Genomic DNA, 23,429 nt, shown 5'->3' with positions numbered 1-23,429 from the left:
CTACTGCCTTACTTGGTCTGGCATGACTCTTAACTAATGGCCAGCATCTGTAGTTTAATTAACATTATGTTGTCAGGTCAACATTTCACATTTTAGCATCAACTCAACCCTGTTTTTCAGCTAAATTACCATCGTTTTGCTTTAAACCTTCAGAAGACATTCCTGCAAATAAAGCCAGGGCCTAAAATATTTTATATACATTGAAAAATATAAAAATCTTTCAGATATGGTCATCACTGAATGAGGGCGGCAGCTCGTCTAGGTCGGCTGAGTCAGGGATCCCACACTCCTCCTGCGCTCCTATTCATGCGACGACCCCTTACACGACAATGTCATTCACCTCACACAGCAGGGAATCAACGAACAATGTTCAGACGTACAGCTCTGCTGTCCTTGAACGTCACGTGACTGTCAACCACCCTGATATGCAGGTTTGTCATCAGTCATTACATTAAGTGACAGGACAGAGATAACATGCACGCTGCAGTGCAGTACTTTGTAAACCATTGATTCCACACAATATAGGGACTGTATGTGCTCAGATAGTAAAGCTATTAGAATCCATAATATAATTCAACAAGAGCATGAGTTGCGCTAAGATGTGCCCATTATTAAAAAAGTGAAATATGAATAAAACATGAACACAAGAAAAGAACAACAACAAAATATTACAAACTATCTTTATTGTACATTTTTATCATTTACTTCAATTTACAGTTGAAGGATCATTTCTAGAAACAAACTAAGCACGGTCCAGAGGAACAGAAACTGATATGCATAAAAACAACAGATAACTATGATTTAGAAAATGATTTTTTTCTCTTTTTTGCACCTCTTGATGCAAACTGGGCATCACAGCGATGGACAGAAATCTTCTAAAGCACTGTGACCTGCTTCACCAGGCTTTAGTCAGTTTAGAGTCCAAATGACAGGCTTCTGTGGTGCTGTATAAAAATTAACAAAAAGAAAATTTGGACAAAAAAGATAAGAAAAGGAAATGGAAAGGTCTATTTACAGTTTTGTAAACTGAGACCACTTAAAAACACGAGCTTAGAAAAATAATAACCTCATGGTGTTGATCACAATTATATGGAACTTAACATGCTATTCACATTTCCCTTCGTTTTAAGATATTATTTTTACAGATTTGCAGATTTATTTATTTTTTCTCCCCGTGTAAACTACACCGACAAATGTCGTAGAATTCAAACCGATGCTACTGTAACTGCCGTGGCACAACGCATTTTTTTAGTTATTTTCACATGCAAGTGATGCAAAGACAGTCGGCTTTTTTTTTTTCAAATCAGCAATGCAGCAGCCTAGTGTGGCACATCCAGTTGTTATTCTACGTTCAAGAAACAAAAACCAGAAAAGAGAATATCAGTATATTTTTTTTCTTTACAATTCTCAATTTCTCAAATGGTTTTATCCCAAGAATTGTCACATAAAGTTTCATTCACCGAAGCCAAACTGAAATTTTTGCATAAAGTAGACGGCATGTTCCTTCCCTTTTGTGGCCTACATCAAGAGGCCGATCCTACACTTACAAGACAACACGCTGACACTCAGTATGGAAGGTAAGGAAGGTTAACGTATAGGGTGCAGTCATGAAGGGACCTTCAGGCAGCTCTCTGTGTTTTCTGCAAACCAACACTGAGAACAGCGACACCATGGTTAAAGGCCCTGATAGCTTATTTTCTCCATCAGCTTCTCTCTGACATGAAAAACTATTATTGTGCTCTTTTCTACAGGTTTGAAGTGGGAGAGTGATGTTGGACTAATTACGATTTAATTAAAGCTTACAACCAAATTTAGAGGAATGGGTTCAAATGAACCTAGAGCAGTGTGGTGGCTCTGCAGAAGAAGAGGGCACAAAGAGACGGAGGGCCTGAGTAAGTGCCAGTCAAACCTGAAAACCCTTTCTTTCCAGTGAAATTTCCATGCATTTGTCCAAGGGATTTTTTTTTTAAATTCAAATTATTTAAAGGTTTAAGAGAAGAACTGAAAAGCCTAAGGTCAGAATTCAATTTGAAGGGCCTTTAAGTTCAACAGACTCATCTTTTTGTTGCAAAGCAAATACAAAGAGCTAAACCCTGGAGCTCTTCATCCAGTTCTGAACTAGTAACACAGCTTGAACCTACAGTTGAATGAACAGTATACACTTCACAGTGTAAAAACAATAGTGTATGTCCGTATGTTCACTCCCATAGGTGATGGAAAATTATCACCAATAGGAGCGGTTAAAAAACAACAACAAAACAATCCTCATTTCTTTCCGTACAGAGGCCGCGTTCATGTCCTTATTTCACAAAAAAATCACGAAAAATCAAAAGTTGCACGAACTGGCTAAAAAGATATTGTTCTGTACACCCACCCTGCTAAACTGGCAATACTCAAGTTTCATCTTCCAAGCTGAAAAAATACTGCATGTTAGCCTGAACTCGTTTACAAGGCAAAAAAATAAAGCCATCCACCTTATAGCTATTTACAGAAACACTACTGTAGGTTAAGGTTGTCATAGAGACCAAGGATTACACACAGATACAGTACTCAGTCCTCATTGTTGCTTGGTAACAAAATGGCATCTTCTCTTGTCATGTACCGCAACACGTACTCTCAACCAGACTTCAAACAAATGCGATCGGTTCAACAAAAGCTTGTGCTTCAGTACAACGGATCCTCGGGGCCACTCAGGACGCTGCAGCCTGAGTCTGCTTTGGCAAGATTCACACGCAGAAACACTCCCCCTTACATACAAGTTACTATGGTGACAAGAAAACGGAACAAAACTGGTAAAAAAAACCAAAAAAAAAATCTAAATGTTGTTCCCACGTTGCATAAAAAAAGTCTGATCTAACACATGCATCTGTTTTTTTTCTTTCCTTCCTTCGATTATTATAATGTGCATCCTTCGTCAGGGTGTTTCAGTTAAAATGATGGTGGATTAGAGAGTAAACATGACTACAGCTATTCAGTCCACCTTAAAAGTCAGTGTATAAAAGAGGATAAAGATTAGTGTGTGCTCAAGTGTGTGTTCTGTCCGTCTGGTTTGAAAAAAATAATACAGAAATCAAATCAATTAAAAAACATAAAGTGTTTATGAAATGAAGCTCATAAAAGTTTAGAGGACCAAGCATGCATACAGTCTTGTGACATCTTATGATCTCTTCTCATACTGGTCCTTTATGTTTTCCTCACAAACTGCCACACACGCGCACACACGCACACACGCACGCACGCGCACACAAACACACATTCTTCCCCTGCCTCGCTATCCGACTCTACTGGGAAACATAAGAAGGCAAGAACCGGACCATCTTCTCCACGTCCACCTTATTCCTCCTCCTCCTCCTCCTCCTCCTCCTCCTCCTCTTCCTCTTCCTCCTCTTCCTCCTCTTCCTCGTCATCATCTTCATCGTGGCAGTGAGTTATCTCCTGGGGAGTCTGGGGGAACAAGTTGGGAGGTTTGATCTCGCTGAAGGAGCGGGTCAGCTGGCTGCGTTTGCAATCCAGGTCCTTGCAGTCGCTGCACTGGGAGCGGTTGCGCGTAGCCAGAGGGGACTCGGTGTCGATGTCCACGTGAGTGTGCTCGACAGTCGACTCGTGGGGCATCTGGGGAAGAGGGAGCACAGATGTGAGATTTGGGAAACAAGCTGCCAGAGGAGCCTGACTTCTGTTTAACCCTGGTGCTGTAGAGAAAATAGCCTCATCACCAGCACTTCAGTTTTCAAAGAGCAATGATATTTAAGGCTTAAGTGAATATTAAAAACCCCACAATGTGGCACAACTCATAACATGACGTGTCAGATCTGAAGCCAAATACAAGGGTCTGTGTCACATATACACACACTGCAACCCTTAACCTAGCCTGACGTGCATCACGCTTAGTGACGCAGACCGCAACAGCTGTGATTAGTCAGAAATGCATTCCCTTGTTGACCACTTCCCTCAGAAACAAAGAAATTTGACACAGCTGACCAACCACAGACAAGCGCTTTAACGCCGTAACCGCACCAGCATGCCAGTTCACAACGGGGTAAAGCAACCACATGCAGCGTCATTGGGAACCGTTTGAAAACAGGCAGGCACTTTCAAAACACACGCGTCTGTATCAGTGAAGTGAATTTCTTGAATTCCATCTATCCTTATAGCGTGTGTGCTGTCATTAAACCTTCCGGCTTTCCAGTAAGACACTCACCAGTACGTGCGCAGCTCTGAAGAGGTAGCTGAAGGGGTAGTACAGCAGGTTGATGAAGGAGGCTGCATACAGGTCGGCGTAACGCATCACCTGGGAGGCAAACAGAGTCTGTCTGGAGCCACTGCGGAAAAGGCTGCCCATCATGCCATAACACATGTCCATGTCGTGTGTCACTTTCTAACGGGTGAGATGGAAAAGAGGAGACACTGAATAATCATGCCAAAAATAAAAGAGGAAATAATAATAATAATAATAAATAAAACTGAGTCGGAGGCTGAGAAAACAATCGATGAACACAGTCTTCTTTGATTAAGTGGGTTACTGTTAATGATTAGACTGAAGTAAACACAGAAACGCTATCAAATGTACAGTAACGACGTGTCTGGCAGCAAGCGTCGTCATAGAAACAGAGGTGATTAAGGCCGTACCTTGACTCTTCTCTGAATAGTGCTGATATCTGGCCTCTCATTACTGCTGCTGTCCAGATGTCTGTGGAAGGACGTGGGGAAAGACAATGAGATGCATGAGAGTGCACGGGGGAGGGAAGGATATCGATATCATTCTGCTGAAAGGTAATGCGTCGAAGAGTTCATGCAACAGTGAGTCGTGCCATGCTATAAATAACGGCCCTGATTATCAGGCGGACTGAAACATGGGACTTTACCCTATTGACCCTGTTGTTCTTTTTCAAATATATATATATATGTGTATGCAAACAAATGCTGTTACTGCAGAGAGCAAAGAGCAGCAGAGTTTGTGCAAGAGACAGAGTGAAGAGAGAGAGGTGAGCTACGGTGAAGGGGGGGAAGGGGAGGGGGCTAAAGGTTACAGTCCTTACTTGTAGAGTTCCGCCAAGAAAATGTCCAGGCCTTGCAGTTCCTCGAATAACGCTGGAAAACACAAGAAGAGCGTGAAGCTATGTCTCTCCAGCAAACAAGATTTATAGTGCACGTGCTTTTGTTGTAGCTGTTGTTGTTAGCTGCAGTGGAAATGTCCAAGCCTGGTATTAACATACCCCCTGAGTGACCAACTGCAAGAACAGGTGTCAATACATATAGACACACTGAGGACACATTTGAGATCCAATCACTTGGACCACATTTGGAGGTGGTGTGGACCGTTGCCCTGTACGTAAGCCGAGTTATTCCTCATTTATTCAAAATAAATGAATAAATAAAGTCCAAAACTTAGATTGTATCTAAAATGGCTTGAGGTGTATGTGCAGACGCACTTGCCAGATGGAAACGCCAGTAATTAAATAAGCTGGTCGGGTGCATGTGACTTATCTTATCTTATCTATGCATGTTATTACCAGGACTGAGCAGGGCCTGTGAGTGTAAATCTGTGTAAATCTGACTATACAATGTCCAGTAACAACTTTGCACTAAGTGGTTACCTGAGCTGATCAAATTCAGGTTTTCCAGAACTCATTTTTGTTTAAATTTTCAGTTTTGACATGGCGCTGCTGTTCTAGATTCCCACTGCTTCTAAAGCCAACACAACTGCAGTAGTTGGAAAAAATCTGAGCGCAGCTACGTATACAGGGCTGCGCATAAGTAAATATGAATAAGGACACTTCCACATGTACGTGCGGCCCTTGTTTTATGTGTCCAGACTCACAGCTCTTGTCGGTCCACACGTGCAGCTCCTGGGCCAGCTCAGGTATGACCAGGAACGTTCTCCAGCCTTGACGTTTCTTAGACTTGAGGATGTCTCCAAAGATGTGGTCCCCGATATACACTATGTCCTTCCCTTTGGCTCCCAGCAAGTCGCACACGATGTCTGAGGAACCTAAAAGATAACATGTCATTAATGACATATGATGCTGTTTTCTCAAAACTCTTGGTCCAAGAATGAATGGAGGAAAATGAAATCTTACCCCCAGAGTAGACTATCCCATGCTGCAGAGGTCCTGTGTAGGTTCCAATCTTTAGGCGTCCTGTTGTCTGAAATGTAGTAAACATCAGATTGGTGAGGGGATCTTTGGCGAAACCACAGAGGTAAACCACTTAGAGAACGGTTTGACAGGAATGAAGCCACACAGTCAGACATGTAGTGTATTTTTTTATGACTATGGAATAGGCTTACATTTGGTATGCATTTAGTATGAATCCATTAGAAACGATCTGCTGACTTTACGACCTCAAAACAGCGACACAGCAGCGTTAATATTTCAACTATTACAGAGAGTCTTTCTGACTGTTGGTTAATGGTCAGTGCCTCAGGGACACTGTTGCATCCTTGTTTGTTGTTCTTCACACAAGAACTCAACAACAGCTCTCTACAGCAGACGCTAATGCATGATATGGCTGTGGGTTGTAGCCAGAATATAAAATGTATTCAACTAAACACTGTAGTTTCAATTAATGATCAAAGTGGGTGTATGACCTTCTGCAGAAAAACAATGCAAGCGCATTTCCAGTGACGTTATAGTTAAAACTTAGTCATTGCAGTCTGTGCAAACTGATGGTAAATTGTAAACACATTTTCTCAGTAGTTCAGTACTGATTTTTTTTTTTTTTAAGTATCATTAGGTCTAAGTTTTGGTTTCATTCATTCATTCATTCATCTTCTATACCCGTTTAGTCCTGTTAAGGGTCACGGGGGTCTGCTGGAGCCTATCCCAGCTGCCATCGGGTGAGAGGCGGGGGTACACCCTGGACAGGTCGCCAGTCCATCGCAGGGCCAACACAGAGACAGACAACCATTCACACGCACACCTACGGCCAATTTAGAATCACCAATTAACCTAATGAGCATGTCTTTGGACGGTGGAGAGAACCCGGAGAGAACCCACGCAGACACAGGGAGAACATGCAAACTCCACACAGAATGGATTCGAACCGGTGACCTTCTCGCTGTGAGGTATCAGTGCTAACCACCTAGCCACTGTGCCGCCCTAGTTTTGGTTTCTTCATTCATAAAATATCACGTTAAACGATTTCATTATTATTATGTTTGTATAATAGTTTAATAAATAAAGTTCTATTACTTATTTGGTGGTTAACTAAACAAATAATAGTCTATTCAGAAAATTGGATTGATAGAAAAATAGGAATCAAAACTTTTTTTTTTTTTTTTACTTCAGATTAATCAATAAAAAATATTGCTTGTCGCAGCACTGGAGTCTATCTGTAAATGGTTATAATTTAAATGGTTATAATTTAAATGGTTATAATTTCTTTAACCACTCATACATTCATGCCACATTATAGATTTATATGTGGTAAATTTGAAGACATTCATTTAAGGTGTTCCAGAGATATTTAATTTACTGAAACTGGACAGATGGACAATTTGAAGACATAACAGCCATGGCTGAAGAATTAAAAGTACACACAGCAACTAAATGCTTCCAAAAACAGCTGAATATTCAGTACAGCTACCACGTTTGGTCTTTACATCTGCCAGGGAATATTCAGCATGAGACCAAAATGGTCTGCAAACAGACTTCAGCTCAGGTGTGGATCCCAGGTGGAGAAAATAAAACGTACGAGACACCTTACTTCATGTTTCTGTTTATTTACTGAATGTTACTAAGGTCCTTGGTGTTTACTGCAAAACATTTGCGGCAAATGCTGGTGGGAATTAACGGAGAGGAAGTTTTTATGCAAATTAGCTTTCAGTTAGGAGCAGAGGGATGTGCTTCCAGTCTAGTATGACACAGACTGTAACTCAACACGAAACTGAGCTGCAACATGTTCAGATATGCCAGCCAGCAATCACAAGCAGTGCAGCTATCAGTTATTGCCCTCTCTGTTCTAGCTGTGTTAGCGTTTGCTCACCGTGTCAACTTGTCTGAGCACTGTACCCTCCCCGAAGAACACTGGTTTCCTGGCATCTACTAGGATCAGATCGAAGTAGGACTGCCAGGGCCGGTGAGATGTGCCAGGCTGTGGTGGATGCAAACACGCATAGAGTTACACATATGAACATCAGCACATGTCAAGTAGCGATCAAAGAGAAGAGGGTAAAATAATAACATTTTACCTTTGGGCCATGAGGGAAGTCAAACAGGTATGTCATGATTTTCTGTGAGAACACAACACAGACTCAAATCAGAGACAGTACTGTTTCTAATGCCAAGATCAATTCATCGACATCTGTCTTACCACTTTTAAATAACCTTGCTACTGCTTCCCACTAAACAGTGAACTGCACATGTATACTCACATGAGTGTATTTGTAGTCACTGTTGGTAGCCAAGAAAACCTTGGCTACTTCATTCATTCGGCTGAGAAGAAGAGGCAGCTTTCCCTGGTGGGAACAGAGACAAACAAAAGACAGCTCTAAGCATCTTTACAAACCAGCCTCTACACAGACTATAAGAGTGTGAGACACTGTGTGTTTGTGTGTGTGTGTTCGCTGCCTTGGCAAGCCTCATGAATACAAACTACTTACATCTTTCACTACATATTTCTCCAAGTTCTCAACAGTCTTCTCCTTCAGTGTACCCTGAAATGTCAGACACAAGAGTTAGAAGAATCACAGAAGATGCAGATATTATTGAACAACACTGGCCCGTAAACAAATTCAACTCCGAACTTCATACAAATCCTTCACACGTGAACCAGACGTTTTCTCTTTGATAACTCTATCTGACTTTGAGTCTAGCAGGAAATCACTCCTACTGCTGTCTGCGAAGATTCTTAGTCATCCAGGTCATGGTAAATCCAAAACAAACAAGTCTAAAATAAAGGCAGCTGGACTTGTTAGAGTTCATCCAAGTGACGAAAGGATGAAGCAAGCAGTTTCGATGAGTGGTGAAAAGTCTTCGGAAAAATTCAAACATGCCCAGCAGCCTTTGTTTCAGTTTTGTTCTTAGAACACTTCTACTGTTGCGACACAGCTCATGGGCCGCAACGTAAAGACAGACAACCAAAGAAGATTTATTTCTATAAATGAATAAATAAATAAATAAGCAGCAAAATAAGGGCATGACAAGCTTCTGCAACATATGAGATGATCTGCAGGAGAGTTCTCTGCAGCACAAGACAGACTGCAGACCAGAGCAACGCCTACCTCCCAAACTTATTGATTTAAACTGCACACCATTTCATAACTTTTTTCTTGTGCGTTCATGTTGTTGCACATTAAACTAATGCTTTTTGAATGCATAGAAATTATATTATGAGATAGGTTCTTATTATACAGTGTAATTCAATTTGAGAGAGAACAAAAGAGCATGTATGTCAATCATTTAGAACATGAATCCAGTGTGTTTACTCTAATTGAATTATTCTTTGCATTACAATAATTTCTCTTCAAAACATAATCTTTTTTTCTGTGCACAAAATGCTCATGATCCAGATTGCAATTAAATCACAGCAGTCCCAAGTTACGTGTTTTACCTTGAAGTGGACCCAGTCGACAGCATCGCGGACATCCTGGAACATACTCTTGTAGGACATGAAGAGGTCGCCGTCTTTGAAACCAGTTTCACAGCTGAAGAGGGGGAGCAAAGACACACACGTACACAGCCGTCGGACGGGCCACATCTTTACAGAAGGTTTTTAAAAAACATGACATTTGGTTTTGTTTGCTTTTAAATGGGATAGCCTTCCCTTGTTGGAGGGGTCCCCAGCCAAACAGGAAAGCATTCTCCCCCTAAAAGACCAACAACCAGGTTTCAGAGGACAAAGGACATGCAACCATTCCAGATTACATACGCAAAAAAAATTACAGGCTATTTAATCTCCTTAAAGTAGCATTTAGAAGATTATCTTGTTTGTTATATCAGGATCTTTTATTCTCTGCAAATAATTAGTGGAAACATTTCTCTTGTCTCAATCTGATTAGATTCCATGCTTCTTAAAATTGGTAGAGGAGATTAATAAATACAGTCATTTTAAAACCAATGAAGGGTTCTTTGACTGAACTCCCATTTGATTACCATATAAAAAGAATTAGCTGAGCAGCTGAGACCCTCCCATGCTTCAGGGCTTGCTCTTGACCCAGTTTGGCTTGCAACTTGTTTTTGTGCCATCATGCAGCACCCAGAAACTTGTTGCACGACACACAGCGTAACAAACAGTTTCTTACCTTGTGTATCTGTCACAGTTGGAGAAGAAATCCACAAGGCAAGCGAAGAGGTAGGTCTCTGCGAGGAAAACAAGAAGACAGGGACATGTTGTCAGTTATAAAATCACTCCACCAAATGATTCTGAGTTATATTCTGAGTTTCCTGATGTAAATAGTCTCCAGAACAGCCTCACTGTCTTCTCCTTTATGTTCACAGACCTTACCTGGCAAGTTGAAGAGTGTGTTAAGGATATAGAAACGCTCTGTATCATCTCTCTGGATGAACTTGTTTGGGTACCGTTCACGGATCTCGGGGCTGGAAATAGGGAGAAAACACAAGACTTCATTATTCATTGTGCCCATTTGTATGTAGAGATCCATGCTTTATAGAATGAGAACGCTGAAAAAGGCTCACCCTCGAAGGAAGTTAAATCCATGGACACAGACTAGGATATTACCATAGGCATCAACCTTCAACAAGTTTCCATACATGGTGTCAAACACAAGTCCTCTGAAAGTAGGAGAAAAGAAATGATTGTACAAGCAGAATAGAATTAAACACCTCTATCCAACCAACTTCATATTTCTAACGTCTAACATTTTAACTGCTATCATTAGCTCTGTTACTGAGAACACAGCTCTGCCATATTCCAGCTGAGAGGTTCAAGGAGGCTAAAATGTCAAAGGTAGCTAAAGAAATAACAGATGGTGCAACAAATCAGATCTAATAGTAAACCATCACTATGTCCGTTTAGTCGGCAGTGGTTGTTCTAACCTGGTGGGAAATGATGGGTCGTAGACAAAGCTGAGCAGCTCCTGTGGGTAACCGATGGAAACCAGCCGTTCCACCGTCAGCTCAAAGCCTAACGACTCGTACTCTGGTGACTTATACACTGGAAAGAAAACACACAACACTTTACTAAATGTTACATACAAACCATCAGAATACACATGATGCAGATATGTATCTGATCCTGCTGACATTTAATACCACAATGAAATACTACAAAGAAGTTCTTTCCTCCAGGTTCTATACATCACAGTTAATGAAGCTGTGAATTGATTGACTGACAGGATATTAAATCAGTGTATGAAAATAAAAATGGTGCATTTAGTTAATCCATTATCTAAAAGAGAGAAAGAGGATTTGCTTTTTTCTGTTTCACAACAGTGAAATTAAAGCTGAACTAGTTCAGTCAATTGATCAATGTTTATTTTAAGTGAATATTTTCACCGTTTCATTATTTTTTGACATCATATAGGCCAAATAAAGTTAATGGATCAAAAAATAATCAACACATAAAGTGAACATAACATTTTTGATAGTTAGAAGAGGACCTAAGTGGAATATGGGCTTTATAAATATTGGTCAGAAGCCGTTTCAAAATCGGATTTTCAGCTACGATAACAGTTTTTCTCTTTATAGAGAAATGATGAAACAAACTACATGGCAACCCACATAATTATTACAAATGGTGTCCAGATGCTCAGAAACTATCATGAAAAAGGTAAAACCAAAGAGTCTACAATTGTAAGTTTACTGTCTCTTTGGCAGTCAGTAATCTGATTAATACTAACACTTGTCAGCTGCCACACTGGTACCTGACTGAGAACTGGACAAGCACATGGAAGACAAGTAAAAATTACATAAACACTGTTGTGTGTATAAACTCAAAGAATATGGCCTGTGGGTGATTCTATAGCTTATAACACTGGTTAGGAGGTGACATGAAGTCTGCTGAAATCACTTACTTACGCAACATGTACATGTGACTTCTCTGAGGCTACTTCATCCACTTGAGCCTCTGTCTTGTCTCAGTATTTTGATAACAACATGTTCTCACTCTCTAGTGGGCCCTCCCCTCACACACACACCCTCTGCCCTTCTCTCTCCTTGCTACCAGCAAAGGCCTTTGGATGTCCCGCACACAAATCCACAAAGAAAGAGGATGGGAGCGTGAGAATGAAAAATCACTCAGCGGCAGCTTTAATGAGCTCTGCTGAGAGTGATGAGCCCCAACCATGTCACCGCCAGCGCTTGATATGTACCCCAGGCCAAACTAAAAAAGGGGGGAGTGGACTCTGGAAAGAAAAATACAGATGGGTGCTAGGCTAAGAAAAGGCAGGCAGAGGATTAAAATGCTATCTGACACTGTCAGATGTTATAAATACGAAACAGAAAATGTGCTTGCGTTATGCCTGCTTTCTATACTCCCAGTGGGGTGGTGGGAGGCCCCTGGAGGGGAAGAAATATTGGCTGATGATGCCTGGAGGACAGTTAGTTGGGGGAACAGCACTGCGGGACAAACAGGAAAACATCTGTGTCCTACACTGCAAAATGTGTGCGCGCGCGTGTGTGCACTTTTGTCGAATGCCGAGTTATACACAGAAGCGTAATGAGTATCCACTGAGTTATGGGTTGTGCAAAGCTTTGTCCTTTTGTTGACACCCCTTCTCTGTGAGCATGAGCCCGTTTCTGCATTGTAATCACGTAATCTCTTGCAGTTCACCCCCCACTGTGGTCTCCAAGCAAACTGAGGCCTTGGGCCCTCTGCCCAGAGCAGTAGCATACACCAGCTAAAACGCCTTCCCTCCTCCTCCCTCACTCACTTGTCATATTCCTCTTGAAGCTCTGAGGTGCTGCAAAGAAACCTATTTTAAGAGGTGTTTCCCCTCTGTCACCTTTGCTATCTTCACTCTGTCTTTCTTTAGTTCAGTGGCATCTTGTCCTTGGGAGATTGATATGGTCCCCCCCCTCCACACAACCTATAAAATTACATCTTAATCTAGGTTACATGAAGAGTGAGTCATCTAGGATCAGGAAGTCAATCATCAGACAAACTGTGTGCTCATGCCTGCGCCACAGTTAAAACTACTACACTGACACACCTCCTCAACTAGAACAGAACTCGAAATAGGACAAAGTCAATAAAACCCTTAAAGTAAAACTTGGTTTAAAATATTTCTCCCACATGTTGAATATTCTTTTTTCAGAGGGCAATGTAACATTTGGGAAAGGGCATTGTTAAATATAGTTTATTACAATCCTAGAAGCAAAAGATAAAACTGCAAATATCTGAAAACATGACCTCAAACCATAAAGTATGGTTATATTACATTAAAAGTACATGTCCAGATAAGAACAGGTAGAAAAGCTGGTTTACCTTTACCTATCAGGACTCAGTGGGTGCGGTTTGATCAGATAACTTTATATTACTTCACCTGCAAGGCTATTTGACTTGAAAAACAAGGCGCCCCCTTGAGAAACCATTCAGTCACATATCCCTATATACCTTACACCAGTAATTCTAGAGTCTACTCAATATTTCAGATGTGTTTTAGTCTAGATGGTTGAACTCGTTTTCATAAAAGTCAAACTTGAAGTTAGGCATGTGACAAAACAGCATCGACAAACTGAAAATTCCTTCTGAAATCATTCGACGCAGACAGGAAGTGGTGTTATTGTTACTTTCTATGTCCTTGACTTCCCTGCATGTCTGTCTTATTGGGGTCCTTGCTCCCCTGCTGTAAGCCCCTTCTCAAATTTCTCATGCTGTCATTACCCACATGCGTACACAAACACACACATACCACCATCGGCTCAGAGCGAAAGTGAGAAACAGCCCTAGCTTCAGATCTGTCACCTTGTATTCCTAATGGGATTGTTGCCAGGTAATTATGCATGGACCGCTCAGACTGCCAAGCTGTGTGGTAGGCCTGAGGTGATCTGGCCTGTAAACTCTAAGAGAAACCTCAGAGTTTACAGGCCAGGTCACCTCAGGCCTACATGTAACGTACACCACTCACACCCAATGTAAACAATCCCGACCCTTCCACTAATAGATCACTAAATCTAAATCATATGAAGACTTTATCTGAACCATGTCACATAGCAGCCTATATTAAAGGCCAACCGTTTAGCTGTCTTAATTTATCTGTACCCACAAATGTAGGCCTTCACAGACACCATCAGGCATGATCTGGAAAAATGAGAAAACTTAGGGACAGCCTCAGGGACCTACATTCCAGCCAAAACTCTGTTGGAAAACTAGGACAAAACTGTGTGTATCTTTCTCCTAAAAGGCTGCAGGCTATTATGTGCTCCCCTTGGAAGCAGAAGGACAGATGAAGCAATGTTGTCTGATATAATCTAACGTAGTTTAACAAATCTATCAGATTATTGCTAAATGGATGATATTTGCTAGTTTTACACACAAAAGACTGGAGCAAAATGACACGAAACACGACATGTGCAACATAATGTAACAATATGACAAAGTAACCCAGACATCTTCCTTCGGACACGAACGGAAAATGTTGTGATGTAGTACATTTCCTGAAAACTGATCCGAGAGACTGTATATGGGCAAAAATAACTCTTTCTACTGTTCTTGATGGGTTAGAGCTGGTCAAACCACGTCCACTCATGAACTTTCATCGTTGCTTGTTTAGTCATGAATACTGTAACTGATAAATACATCTGAGACCAAGATTTTTTAAGCATGAGAATAAGACCGTTTATTGTACTTTATTGTCTTAACAAACAATGTCTAATGATGCTTGTTTTTACCTTACATCGAGAAGAAAAAGGTTTCTTATGAACTTTAACGCCATATTTATGGTATACACAGTACCCTTACATGCCTCTGAACATAACAACTGTCACATGTATTTCCCTGACAAGGTCTCTCAAAGGCTGAACATGCACAGAAAATTCCCCCACCTCCACCTCCTCTCACACACACGCTCTACTGTCAGTAAAAGTACAATTTCTGAGCTCCAACATGAGGTGTTAAGTTGCAAACGCCATTGGTTGAATTACAAAGACAAACTCAACACAGCTGACTAGCCGGCAACTAGAATTTAGATGTAGGCTCTGTGTAAATCTGCTGTGGGAGTATAAACCAAGCCTAAAAGGATATCTTAGTAAAAACAGTACGTTTGTCCTGAAAAACAGATGCACTAACACGGTATGGCTAATAACACTGACCGGTGTTTAATTCAATCCAGTTTAACAGCACCACAAACTACATCCTCCAACATGATCATCTGTTTGATTTACCACCTTTCTGACACCGTTTCAACATGAACTGAACATTAGAACAGTCATGAAGTTAAGATTTAGTGCAGGTCAGGACTCTTGTATTAGAATGTATTCAATTTCACTAATGAACTGACAAGTGTGTGTGTAATTACAGAACGAAGTATATATAAATAGTACAAACGCTCACAACAGCATAAGTCAGTCACAGGAGTATAAAGCAAGCACATGGGTTAAGCTATTAGCGTTGATTGCCAGCTGTTGACAGGAACTATGTTGTGATATCTCTATCAGAAACCATGGCGTATTTTTCCAATCCTTACATTCACAACTTTAAAGGGAAAAAAAACAATATTAAACTTGTTTGAAACACCCTCTGAATAAGCTCCACAGTATTTAACGACATAAAGTTTGTCTGCCTCGAAATGAAGTCCTAAAAAGCACAAAGATTAAGCACATCTGAACGGCCTTTAACACCCCCTCAAAACAAACAGGGAGTCAACCAGGGTGCTGTGGTTAAGCAGCAGCCATTCTGTGAAACTGATGAAGCACTCCTGTGGTCAAAATCTGAACCCTCTCCAAAGATACACGATATCCACGCTTCTAGCAAACATTAACACTTGGTTATGAGCTCCCATAAAGAGAGTCATGTCAACAGCTGAGCGTCCGTAAAATCTCCCACACTCTGATCTGGGATACAGAGTCACCGTGGAACTACGAGTGGTTCCCGCTCTCAGGGGAGCCATCACTGGTGAACTCAACAAACAAACGTGACCTGCTTTTCAAAGTCCAGGAATTTTTTATTTATAGATGGTGAGAGACCTAAAACTGGAGCTGAGTCAAAGAACAAAGTGGACCGAAAGGAAAATTCTGAGTGTTTTTGGCCTGGTTACTTGTCAGTAGGAAAAAGAACATATCTATGCAAGCCGACTTCACATACCGGTATCCTTTGGTTAACAATTTGTCATTCAAGTGTGGTATGCTCAATTTGGAAGACACTGACCTAAATAATATTTTGTGGACAACAAGCTGCAGTTTATGGGGGATGGTAGGGTAGCCAAATATAGAGTCGAAAGGAAGAGACACATGAAGTCACTGCAGGCTTTAAATGGTTCAGAGTTTTTCTTCCTCTTTTCAATCAATGCCCCTTTTTATTGTCATTCAAGACATATTTATATGTCAAGACAATATATCACCTGTGGTGAGTCTTGATTTATCAAGTGACACATGCCTACTTTGACAAGTCTACATTATTGATATAACAACAGACAATCCTTGTAAACTGCGGAGCTAATATGTAACCCTCGGCCCAACTTGGACTATGTACAAAAATTCTAAAATATGAGGCTGGGAATAGCAATCATTTTAATTGTCAATTAATGCACTGAATACATTTTGAATCAAACAATAATGGACGTCTTAATAAAACCCCGCATTGAAGTTTAACCAGCAAATATTTGGCTTCAATTCCTCAATCAATGACTACACTGATCAATGGGTTATCCAACCTGTGCTCTAGATTCAGTTGTTTGCTGACGACAAGCGAATGTGTATTCAACTTACCTGCTAAAGTGTAATCCATATCAAAGCCAAAGCACTTAATCTTCTCCATAGCCAAACTTCTGTTGACAAAGACTCTAGAGAAAATAAATGGAGGGAAATATTTCTTTAGTTCCAATGTGATCATCAACGAATAGATTAGCAAGAGTAGAAACTATTCTTGGGTGAATGTTTACTTTAGCTGCTTCTTCATATTGAATAGACCTCCTTTAAAGTCACTATTTCACTCAAATGAAAAAATTGCTGAATAGACAAATATACATACAATGAAGAATGAAGATCTGTGATATCTGACATAGAAACGTGCAAGCACCTTTGAGGCCTATCAAATGTTACAATTTTTAAAAATACAACTTTTTTTTCTAAGTTTGGGATACATGTAAGTCATTTATAATTTTGTCATAATGTAACCTAGTACTGTTGTGTGTATTCATAACTTTTAAATAATATTTAAACTCATAATATCAACCAATTTAAATAATATTAAATACAGTTTTATATTTCAACCAAAACTACACAGAGTGCTGCTGAAGATGTTATAAGTTGAGGCCGGAACTTTTGACCCTGCATCAAAGATACCATATCAGTAATGGCCTGGCTTTTACCCACATGTCTTTTGTAAGTCTGAGCAAGTATGAGAATGATTTCTTTGTTATCGCTGAGACAGTTTGGAATTGTAAGAAATCAAACCATGTTCACTGTTAAAGAAAGGACAGTCGACCAAAGAACCATGAAGGAGCTCAAGAAAGTGCATGAAGGAAGCGACCCAGACCTTTTCAGAACACAACTCCACATAAAAAGAAAGAAATGTTCTTAAAAATGCCCAGCTATGGTGTCCTTCTTCAAATTAAAATAAGAACAAAATGTCCATTATGTGTTTTGTTTCGTTTTTTGATAAGACTATAAGAACACTTTCTTATTTATCTTATAACACAGAACTACAAAGTGACTGCTACACTTTTCTACACATATACTACTGGAAGTTACAGAGTGATCGTTTACCTACTGAATTTTATTTTAGGATAATGGGACCGAAAACATGTGTAACACTTTGGACCTTTATTTCTTAGTGACCATCACCCATACCACAGTAAAAGCAAAACGGCATATTTAGTGGCAAACATCAGCACTTGTGATAATATCTGGAAATACTGGAACATACAGTGAAGTGGTCATTGTAAGAGACAATGTTTACACAGCCTGACACAGAAAAGACGCACACAGTTAGCTTAACTCAGATGGCTGGCACAGACCTACATAACTTATCTTCAACAGCTGCGACAGAGCTGTAAGTGTAACCATGTTCCTACACAATTCCACAGTCAAGAGTCAACATTTGATCATTCTAGGAATGAGATGTATGCCAAAAATGTCAAACATGACATGAAAAAGTCTCATACACAAACTCAAAACTGACTGAAGCAAATTATCTTGTCAATCATCTGTGACAAAGATACCATCATCTTGACCAATCTATAAATCAGCTGTGAAATACCTGGCAGCGGATCCATAGTGAACAAGTTCCCATTTAGAGCTTAGTCCAGGACATGACTGGCAATGCATTCTGCGTGAAATTAAACCTCAGTTTGACTCTCTGCTGGTTTGACCTGCTCCGGCAGCACGGGGCAGCTCTGGCCCATCACAAACAATGCCTTCCCCCTCCCTCTCTCTTTGCTTTCTTGCCATTCAGAAATTTTCTGACTTGTTGCAAAAATGATTGTGGCCATTCCGCGTCATTCTCTGTTGTTGTGTGTTGTCAGTCGGGCAGGTTGTTGTTGTGCATCGTGATGTTTGCGGGCCCTCAAAGACATCCAGAACAATCACAAGTCAGGTAGAATCAAACCTGCCAGGGCCCCGGGCTTACATCACCCAGATATTAATACCAGTCGCAGGGCTAAAACTACCAATCATTTTCTTGATTCAGTGATATTAAGAATTTGGGATGCAAATCAATAAGTAGTGAAAAATGCCAAATTAGTCCAAACTCAAAGAAGCAACATCTTACAAGTTGATGCGGGGAACTTTGTTTGATTTGTCACTCCACTACCAACTATCAGACTGCTTTACTTTTTACATTCAATTCTCCAACAGATTTTCTTTTTCATTTTTATTTAGATGTATTCAGGGGCCAATAGAAATGAAACTTGTTCTGGCCTTTTTTGCCTCTTCTAAGGTCCCAAACAACCAAAACAAAAGATGTCTTAGCTCTGAGCGGACATTAGCCCATTCGAGTGAGGGGTTTAAACCTAAATCTTTTCTATTTTTGCTGAGCTGATGTCCTTTCAAATGAACCCCTTGCTGGATGCCTGGGGAGGTGCAGTAAAGGACTGCCATCAATGATAACTTGTGCCTCTTCTAAGCTCTCCTATATTGAGAAAGGGCGGGGGTGACTTGATAACCGTAGTCAGGCTTGACTTTGGCCCCTCCGACAGAAACAGTAATGCTTCAAATAGCTCTCCTGGGCCACACCACACCTACAGGAGAATCCTTTAATAACTTTTACGCCACCAGAGCGCAGCTGAGCAACAATCTGCCAGATTTTTTCCACTGCTCTCTAATCTCATGCAGACTGTGATCTGACTCGGTGTGATAGACAGTTTATCTGTGCTGGGCAGAGTCGTCAGTCCCCTGCTATGTGACATACAGGTTGCATTGTTTCAGCTGAGCTTTAACTTTGAAGGAATGGTCTTTGTGTTTCTGCGAGATAAACAAAAGGTCACGTTATAAATGATTTCCATGATGAAGAACTGCTGTTTTAGTGAGGATTACTGTTGTTGTTCGCTTTGCATAGCACGTGTGACAGTTTGCATGAGTGTCAAAATGGGAGGGGCAGGTCTGGGTGACTTATGTCCACACAGAGCTACCAGATGAGTGATGGCCTCACAAAACCCATGAGCAGCACTGCATATTATATGCTAGCGTGGAAAAACAACACCCATTGTGTTGTCGCCTTGGAATGAGTTAAACATTGAATAAACTCCTTAAATTAGCCTTCAGCCAGTTTGACTGCAGGCTGTGTCCTATCAGCAGGCGTAGAAACAAGAGCATCAATCCAGGCAATGAAAACCATTTAGAGCCACACTTTGTCTTTAACCTCACCAACACCAACTACAAGCTTAATGTGTTGAATCTTAATGGAATTAGGATTTGTGTATTAATTCCCCAGATCTTAACAGCCAGAAGGGAGACCACACCTAAAACACAGCCGACTGTCTGTGTAATCTACATCAGCATAGCTTGCTTCATATCCTCATTCAACTTCGACCTCTTCGTTGGTTAGTCAGTCAGTGTTTTAAAGATAATAAGAAAATGAGAGGAGGTAGAAAATCATTATTATTATTATTATTATTATGCAATACTGCTGATCTCTTCATATTATTATGTGCCATTACAGCAGGTTATCAGTATCTGCATTACATCGTAAATATTGTTAATCCTTATATAGTTTTTATTGAGGATAACAAATTTGCCCACATTTGAAATTAAACGAGATCTTGGTTACACAGTTCGTGCCATAATATGCCACTGTTCCTCGTATGAACGCCGCCACAGCCGTGTTTGCGCTGAAATGCGTTTCTTACCTGTGGTAGGGCTCCCTTCTGTATTTTTTCATTGCCAGTCCGTCCATGTTGGCAGGCAAGTCTGCATAGTTCTGCAGTCTGTCACTCCATGAAGTGGTCATCTTTAAAAAATTTCAATGTCTGGGGAAAACCAAAGAAACACATATGAAGGGTCTCACTTGGTTTAAACAAAAATCCAAATTCTCCAACGAACAAAAACACGTAAAACTGTCTAAAGTAACGGACACTGTGAGCAACTAACATTTGATTCAATTACAAAATACTGTGTGTTAGAACGGAGACAACAAGATTGACTGGAAGAACAAACCAAGCTCCAACTAGTATAAATGATTTATAACTTGAAAGAAGTTGCACAACAGATTCCAACAGCAGTCAACTGGCCCGGTGGTCAGGTGTGCAGGTTGAAAGGGGTTATTTAGAAGGGAGACATCAAAAACCTGGGATGCAGGTTAACACAGAGGTCGGATATATTTGCACAAATTAAATATGACAAAATCCTCGTTTGGAAAATGAATCGGGTCGCACACAAACAAGCTGAGGCCAAAAAGAGAAGCCCTCGGAGAAAAAAAAAAAAAAAAACAGTACGTGGAAAGTCTAGTGCATTTCTGCCTAAGTGGAGTCTAGTCTTGGCCTTGTCTTTTAGCTTTAGTGGCCAGCACTGTATGTCCCCGTGAGCTGAGACTCTATCATTCTCCTACTGTCGCTTGGAGGAGAGGCTTCAGGAAGGAAAGGCAGACATCAGCTTTCTTGATCTTGCTGCCAGCACAAATGCAAATGAGACTCAAGTGCTGAGGCCAAGGAGAAGTGTCAATAAGCCCATCAACACTGCGTGAAATCACAGCTATCGATGTGCAGCTTTTCCAGACATTATATGTGTTTGGATTGTTCCCTGACAATAAAAAGCTTTTTTTTTTTTTTTTTTTTTTTTTTTAATAAATAGCACAACAGGCACCTTTTTAACTGCATGTTTATGTTTTAAACTAGTGCCTTTATTGCAGCCTAGCCTGCTGAGCTGAGCTGGTCCAGTGGGTTCTGAAGGAAGCTCTGGTTTGCAAAGATTCACGGCTAACCATTTAGAAAAACTGCAAATGAGAAAGCAAACATGACTTACAAAAGGCTTTGTTTCCTGTTCAGCGTTGGCACGGAGTGGGTTTGTTGCAACACATATCACTCGTCTTAAAGATGTCATTTATGTTTAAGAACCATATTTCGGTGTACAGTAACCCTTAGTGAAACCAACGGTGGACGCTGAGGGATTAGCTTAAGCTACTGTAAAAGTATCTTTACAAGCTAGCAGCAAAGACCTTGTTCGCAGGGTTACCAACAACGTCCCGTTATTTACCGCACAGCTAGCTCCCACTCAGCTCTACCCAGCTCTTTATTTATCTGACACTGATTAAAAGGACAGGGAGAAGAGGTTAGCTAACGCGTTCTATCTTTGATGCCAACACAAAAGCCAGAAAAACTGTCGGAGCATATTTTTCCTCCTGGCGTCACTGTACTCACCTCCGAGTTCCTGGGTAAAACAAATGCACCGTCAGTTTGTTCTGAGCATGCGCCTTGAGCCCTGTGAAAGTCGGAGGAGTATTTTGTGACAGAAAGCTGCAGGCAAAGCGGGGATGAGTGTGAATCCAGGCAGCAGATGAGTGTCAGAGCTTTGTCTGCTCCCCGCTGTGTCTCTCTCTCTCTCTCTCTCTCGCTCTCTCTCTCGCTCTCTCTCTCTCTCTCTCTCTCTCTCTCTCTCTCTCTCTCCCCCTCTCTGCGGCCAGCTGTTGTTATGAGACGTTCAGAGGGCGGTGTTTACTCTTGTCCGTCACAAGGAGGCGGGACGATCTGCCGTCGTGGCACAGACACGTGACCCCCATGGCCAGCCGTGTTAACAATTAATGTGTCAGAATGCTCATGAAAAATATCAACAATTATGATACTGGAAACTGCACATTTGAAATTACTAGTACAAACTAAATTTGTGACATGTAAAACCCCATAAAAATGTCTTTTTTGAAGAAAATACATACCGCTTGTCATATATGTAATACAGCACTTCCAAGGCAAAATTGTTTACTGCAGCAGCTCCTCAATTTGATATGTCAGATGACATCTCTGTGGAACCGATCCCTGCCTACAGACCATTCAGGTTTGGACTGAGGAGGCTTCCTCAGCCTTACAGGACTGCTCTGAACACACAGACTGGGGAGTGTTCAAAGAAGACGCTGAACTTGAGGAATACACGTCATGTGTGCTGTCCTGTATTCACTTCTGCACTGATCCTGCACTTGCCTAACCACGAAGACAATCACGGTTTCTCCTAACCAGAAGCCATGGGTGAACGGCACGGTGTGGCCTTTAGATCAGGAGACAGGCTGGCTTGCAGCAGGGCCCTGAAAGAAGTGCAAAAGGGCATCCAGCGGGCAAAACACAGCTGCAAGCAGCACACTGAGGAGCACTTTGATGACAACAACCCAAAGTGTGCCTCAGTGTCCACAACAACCCCACATAATATGTGGGTTGTTGTGGGTTGCATCAGGGCCATCACAGATTGCAAGTGCAACGACCAGTAGGTCAGCCATGATCCCACACGGCTTAAACAGCTTCTTCGCACGCTTTGACTCTCCAAGCAGCAGAAGGACTGTACATCTTCCTAAGCCAAAGGTGCAGCATCAGCCTTGAGGAGGATCAACACCAACAAGGCTGCAGGTCCAGATAAGGTGTCGGGTTGGACCCTGAAATCATATGCTGACCAACTGGCAGAATTTTCAACCCGTCCATGCAGCTTTCCACTGTCCCTGTCTGCCTGAAGTCCTCCATCATTGTGCCATCACCTGCCTCAACAATTACCACCCTGTCGCTCTGACCCCAGTCATCATGAAATGCTTTAAAAGGATCCTCCTGCTGGCCTGGACAGCCACTAGTTCGGCTAGAGGGAGAACCATTCTACAGAGGATGCTGTCTCGTTAGTACTCCACACGGCCCTGACTCACCTGCAGCATCCTAACACCTATGTTAGGATGCTATTTGTGCACTTCAG

At 41.3% G+C, this 23,429-nt stretch overlaps 1 protein-coding gene across 2 annotated transcripts; it reads right to left on the bottom strand.

The window, feature by feature from the left end:
• Positions 1 to 663: 663 nt before the first annotated feature.
• nt5c2b (5'-nucleotidase, cytosolic IIb) lies at positions 664 to 22,226 on the bottom strand. 2 transcript variants are annotated; one of them, XM_084573603.1, is made up of 18 exons: positions 21,908 to 22,226; positions 20,402 to 20,521; positions 16,824 to 16,897; positions 10,995 to 11,112; positions 10,635 to 10,730; positions 10,444 to 10,535; positions 10,241 to 10,298; positions 9,550 to 9,643; positions 8,600 to 8,653; positions 8,372 to 8,455; positions 8,189 to 8,230; positions 7,984 to 8,091; positions 6,078 to 6,144; positions 5,819 to 5,989; positions 5,037 to 5,088; positions 4,627 to 4,687; positions 4,199 to 4,375; positions 664 to 3,612 (listed from the first exon to the last, which is right to left on the bottom strand). In XM_084573603.1, exons 2-18 carry the CDS (start codon positions 20,500 to 20,502, stop codon positions 3,334 to 3,336), a joined length of 1,728 nt encoding a protein of 575 aa, XP_084429729.1. In that variant the 5' UTR covers positions 20,503 to 20,521; positions 21,908 to 22,226; the 3' UTR covers positions 664 to 3,333. The 2 variants fall into 2 exon arrangements, with proteins under 2 accessions (XP_084429729.1, XP_084429730.1); XM_084573604.1 differs by lacking the exons at positions 10,444 to 10,535; positions 10,635 to 10,730; positions 10,995 to 11,112; ... (1 more) ...; positions 20,402 to 20,521; positions 21,908 to 22,226 and having other exon boundaries at positions 9,550 to 9,805; positions 10,241 to 10,297.
• Between the last annotated feature and the right edge of the window lie 1,203 nt (positions 22,227 to 23,429).

The sequence above is a fragment of the Chelon labrosus genome (assembly GCF_963514085.1).
Source record: "Chelon labrosus genome assembly, chromosome: 2".
NCBI lineage: Eukaryota > Metazoa > Chordata > Actinopteri > Mugiliformes > Mugilidae > Chelon > Chelon labrosus.
Note: the sequence above shows the minus strand (reverse complement) of the source record. Positions and strands in the feature narration are given on the sequence as shown.